The sequence below is a fragment of the Morus notabilis genome, unplaced genomic scaffold (genome assembly GCF_000414095.1).
Source record: "Morus notabilis unplaced genomic scaffold, ASM41409v2 Scaffold521, whole genome shotgun sequence".
Lineage (NCBI taxonomy): Eukaryota > Viridiplantae > Streptophyta > Magnoliopsida > Rosales > Moraceae > Morus > Morus notabilis.
This window is the reverse complement of record NW_010357686.1, coordinates 470629-476139: the sequence shown is the minus strand read 5'-3', so window position 1 is coordinate 476139 and position 5511 is coordinate 470629. Positions and strand designations below refer to the sequence as shown.

General features: G+C 37.5%; 1 protein-coding gene across 1 annotated transcript; it reads left to right on the top strand.

Moving 5' to 3' along the window:
- Positions 1-2075: 2075 nt before the first annotated feature.
- Positions 2076-5511, top strand: LOC21401340. Its single transcript, XM_010090506.2, has 4 exons — positions 2076-2390; positions 2688-3336; positions 4213-4367; positions 4882-5511. Exons 2-4 carry the CDS (start codon positions 2721-2723, stop codon positions 5137-5139), a joined length of 1029 nt encoding a protein of 342 aa, XP_010088808.1. The 5' UTR covers positions 2076-2390; positions 2688-2720; the 3' UTR covers positions 5140-5511.

The following is a 5511-nucleotide window of genomic DNA, read 5'->3' as shown; positions in this document are numbered from 1 at the left end:
ATTCGTTATAGTATTTTTTTTTAAAAAAATATACATAAATTAAAAATAATTTTAAATCATAATTTTAAATTTCTGAACTAAACGTGTACTTATTTTTGTTAGAACTCTCTTCATCTATCTGTAGTAGAGTACCGTATTTGTTTTTGCTTTTTCTTTTCTTTTCTTTGTTGGGGTTAGTTTTCTTCTAGAATTGGGTGACGTGTCAATCTGACTTGGAGGGTTAGATGGTGACCGCACGGAGAGGGGTCCCACGCGTGACATCCCAATCAAGGAGCGGCACTTTTGCCCCTTTTTCAGCTTAACGGCTAGTTTAGCGTTCTTCAAAATTTTGTTAGCAAGATTTAAGCCATTATATTACCGTTAGAGAGAAAATCCAAATTCGACAAATACCAAAAAATGTGGGTTGATATTTATAGGAAGGAAGGCCACTAAAGTTTAAGGTCTCACATTATTTATTCATCATGTAGTTATTTTTGCTGAAAGAAGTCGGGATATATCAAGCAGCTTAAGACCCACCTGAGCTGGACTCCACTTCATATGGTCTGATTATATGAAAGGTCTCACATTCACCATTTGGTTTTAGCTTTTCTTAATGTAACTTTTGTAATATTCAAGCTTACAAAAAATCAAAAAACAAAAGAAAACAAAAAACAAAATAAAAAAGGTCAAGATTTGCACAAGAGATGTTTCTTTTCTGTTTCCTTTCTTTTTTATTTTGGGTTGAAAAAGTCCACATAACTTTTTTCCCAACACCCGTGTAGTGATGTTTTTTTTAATATAATAACATATGTAACACGAAGGTGGCGTTTAGTTCATGATTTTAATTTTTAAAATTTAAATTTATTGTGAGAAAAAAATACTGTAACAGAATTACGAACCATAATCTTAAATTAGACTGAATATTTAAAACAAACGTCATATAAATGTTACACAAACATACGAATAAAATTACATAGAAAAATGAATAATATTACACATACATAAAAAAACAATTACAATTACTAGACTGTGTGATCGCACATAAAGACTTTGTTAATAAAAGTATAGAGAAAAAATAAGAGTCCGTTTGGTTCATAAATTAGAATCATGATATTAGAATTATTTTTAATTTATGTGTATTTTTTGTGAGAAAAAATACTGTAACAAATCATGAACTATGATTCAAATCAGAGAACGAATCATGCAACTAAACAGGCTCTAAATGAATATTAAATTAAATATAGGAGGAGCAGGCCAATAGGTTACTGGAAACTGCAATGACCAAGCTACAGAACCGAATTAATTATTAGTCTACATATGGCACTGAAGTCGAAGGACAGTTTTGTAGTACCAAAACCTAACCAATATTATCCAATAATAAATGGTTACATTATTTGGTCAGGTAAATCCAACTTTGATTTGTTTTTAAGTTTTTCTAGATCGGAAATCATTATATTATAATGGGTAGGAACGTGATGCCGTGCCACCTCCATAATTTCAATACTCAAACATAAGATTTCGTGATTGTTATTATAATAATTATATCCATAATCGTGCCTTCAATTGCTTTTTGGTTGGAAATATTTTGTCTCTTTTATTTTTTATTCTCAAAAGTATATAAAACAAAACAAGGAGAAAAATAAAGGGTACTTTGCACACTTATGACTCTTGAATCTGTTGAGGTTTGGTAACATTTTCCCTACATTTTATTTTCACAATTTACTCCTTTAACTTGCAAAATAATTCATTTTATTAATTTTATTCTTTTTTTTGTCAGATTTAAAGAGTCAGAAAATTGAGTTTGAATTGAGATGTTAAAAGTCCTTTTTCAATACTAATGTAACACAATTATCATCCAAATGTGACGACACAACAACTGTTTTGCAAATTAAGGGAGGGCAAATCACCAAAGTTAAAAATTAGAGGCAACTTACCAAAGCACTATAAATTCAGGGGTTGAAGTGCAAATAAAAAAAAATAACAGACGACGTTGACTGGACATGGCTACAGGTGGAAACCAGCGAGAACTGAAGCAGATAAAGACCCTAACAAACAAACACAACGACTATAAGGAGCGTTTCCACTCTCTCTCTCTCTCTCTAAACGAGGAGTCCACTGGACTACACTGTGCTCCTCCGCCACACCGGATTACTTCCCCCCCAAAAAGGAGGGAATCTCTCTCTCTCCCTCTCTCTCTCCTCTTTCTCTCTCTTCTGTGGACGTTAAACTTACCGGCTCTGCCTCCTTTTTCCTATTCTCTTCCGTTTTAAGCAATAATAACATTGATTCATCTGTCTTATAAATTCTCTCTCTCTCTCTCTCACTTCAACAAAACCAACTCAACCACCGAACCCCAGTCGCCGGTGAACCGCACCTACCGTAGAGTTCCCCAACCGGACAGAACTCCCCTTGTACTTCTCTCTCTCTCTCTCTCTTCTCTCTCTCTCTCTCTCTCTCTCTCTCTCTCTCTCTCTCTCTCTAAATGTGCTTGCTTGAAGTTGAATCTTCATTTCCGTTTTTTCCTGTGTGTCGATTGTTTCTTTTCGCTTTATCCATTCACTGACAAAACCATTTTTCTCTTTTTTTTATACGTAACTCATTGAAGCAAACAAACAAAGTCCCAACGGTTTCACATTTTTTTCTTACTTCCGAGTCCAACCAACTTAGTTTGCTTAATTTGGTGCAAAATTTTCTTTTTTGGGTTTCAGATCTCTTTTTCTCTGAGGCATTTTGTCGAGCAGATGGGGAACTGTTTATACAAGAAGAAGAAATCTCCGCCGCCGGTTTCCGCCGCCGCGGCCGCGGCCAAACCGAAGAAGAAATCGACGGCGGAGATCGTTCCCCACGACCACCACTCATCCACCACCGTCCGTCTCTACGGCTCTCCTATCAGCCCCCACACCGCCTACATCCGCTTCGCGCTCCAGCACAAGGGCGTTCCGGTGAAGTTCACGCCGTCGATATCCGATCCGCCGTTGATCGAAATCGGTTCGGAGCGGGTGTCAGGGACACGGGAGTCGCTCCTCCAGTACATCGAGGCGAAGTTCCCCCACGCGCCGCTTGTACCGCTGGGGAAGCGCGTGGTGGAGGAGGGGGCGAAGCCGTGGGTGGTGACTCTGACGGCGCTGCAGCATCACAGCATGACGTGGCACGTGGAGAGGATGGTGAGGTGGTCGGAGGATCTGTCGGCGCGTGGGGGAAAGAGGCGGAGCGTGGGGATCGATCCGAGCGTGGGGACGCCGAGGATGGAGGTGAAGAAGTTTGGAAGGAGCTATTCGCAGCTGCTGGAGATGATGCTTGAGCACGCGCAGATGGAGGAGAGGGTTCTTTTCCCTATTCTCAATTCGGCCGATCCAGGTTTGTGTTGTGTGTCCTAGGATATTTTGTTTTGTGTGTTCAGAAATTCATGTTTTTGTTTTGTTATTTTTATTGTTCTGTTCATCTTACTCTTATTGAAAGTACGTTTTTGTTCTGTTGATCTGACTCTTTTTTGGTTTTATTGAGAGTGAGAGAGAAAATGATTTTTTTCCTTTGTGGATGTGAGAAATTGGTTTGTGTTATTATATTTTGTTAAATTATACTATGATTTAATTTTTAAAAGTTGTGTTTTACTATTGGGATTATTGCTTGCTAATTTGATTTCTTGATTATTGTGTGATTCTTTTTTTTTTTCGGGGGGGGGGGGAAATTTGGGGGGATTTTTAAAATGTTTCATAGTCAAAGGTGTATAATGCTCTGTAGGAAAATTGATGCATTTCTATCCATCAAAAAATTGATGCTTATGGGAAAATTCATGTCTCGTAGTCAAAGAAAGTGTAATGCTTCCTGTGATTTTTTGGGCAATGCAAATTTAATGCTTGTAGGAAAATTCAGTTTGTGAAAGAAGCTCCTTTTATTCGTTGTACTTTATGTGCTAAAGAAGGATGCTTATTTGGCATGTGGGGATGGGATAAAGTTTATATCTGCTTATTTGGCTTTAGAATAGGATGTCCATTTGAAAAGGTTATAGGTATATGGATAATTAGCTCTCTTTGTTTTTTTAGCCCTAATAACATGTTCGAGCAAACTTAAATTTCAATCCTAATGATTAGAATGATAATAAGATAAGGGATGTTATCTGGATGAACCATCTTTTTCTGTGCTATATTGGAAGAGGTTGCCTCTCTCGGAAGCAACCTTTTTGGAGAATATTTTATGCACGCAACAAAGCTGACAATGATGGTGATGATGCAGGAATATGTAAAGCTGCAAATGAGGAACATGCAAGGCACCTACCCATAATGAATGGCATCAAAGAAGACATAAAATCCATTGGAGTATTGGACAATGGGAGCCCTGCTTATCAAGAGGCTTTCTCCAACCTTTCTAAGCGTCTCAAATCTTTGCTGGTGATCAGATCTACAATGTTTATTTTCATGGCATATAACATATGATGCAATGCAGATATAAACATTCACGCATACATATAGCCAGAAAATCTTTTCAGCGGGGACACTATTGAAAAAAAAGAGAGATAATTTCTTGTCAAATGAAAACATGGTTATAAATTTCAATTATTGAGTGGGGACACAAGTATACTTTTTCTCGTAATATAGGAAGTTTAAAAAATTCTAGGCATAAGAATAAAAACTCATATGTTGAGTGCGGGCACGTATCTTCGCTCAACTATATGTGGCTCCGTATAGATGTACATGTATACATATGCACGTAGATTACACACTACGTGTCTACGTAGGTTCATACACATAACATGCATATATATGTTATAATGCTGTGCCGAATTGCATCTGCTAAGATGGGGATATTTCCATTATGCATATGACACTGTTTAATTTCTTGTTAATTCATGTCAATCAATGTACTAAATATGGTGTTTTGCTTATTGGTTGTTTGTCAATATAGGAGCATTGTAAAGAACACTTCATTGAGGAGGAAATTCAAGTGTTGCCCTATATAGAGGCAACCGAGCTGAGCAAACCGAAGCAACGGAAGGTGTTGGAACAGTCGTTGGATGCAATGCAAGGGACACACTCACGTTTGTTCAACTTCTTCCTTGAAGGGCTACTTCCTGTGGATGCAATGCAGTACTTGGACTTGGTCGCGATGTGCCACGACGAAGAACGAATGTCCTCCATGCTTCAGATGATTGAGGAGCTGTGAGCCGTTGTTTTCGTCGCACGACTAAATGTGTTTTTCATGTTAATACACGGTAGATCGTCTCCTCAATTACTGACATCAACCATACAATATCTGGTTTTTTTACATTGCTTTGATGCTTTTCTAGCCTCTGTGGCATTACTATGTGAACAGTAAGGGTAAGGTTCGGCAGGGTAGAGGGGCCATTATTGTTTTTATTGTTTTTTTTTTTTTTCCTTTTTCTTTTTGGGTTTAAATCTGTTATTAGTTCAGTGTGCATTGTATATATTTCTACTTGGACAAACTTGTACCAAAAGTTTGCGTTTGTTGGATATGATGTACTTTCAAGAAGCAAGAGAAATAAGAAAGAAAAAATGAGACTTTTGCCATGTTGTA

What these genes read in the sequence shown, in the direction of transcription:
- LOC21401340 (XM_010090506.2), top strand. Translation starts at nt 2,721, where the DNA reads ATGGGGAACTGTTTATACAAGAAGAAGAAATCTCCGCCGCCGGTTTCC. An exon ending in TCTCAATTCGGCCGATCCAG is followed by an intron (nt 3,337 to 4,212) that starts GTTTGTGTTGTG and finishes GTGATGATGCAG; the next exon opens with GAATATGTAAAGCTGCAAAT. An exon ending in AGCGTCTCAAATCTTTGCTG is followed by an intron (nt 4,368 to 4,881) that starts GTGATCAGATCT and finishes TTGTCAATATAG; the next exon opens with GAGCATTGTAAAGAACACTT.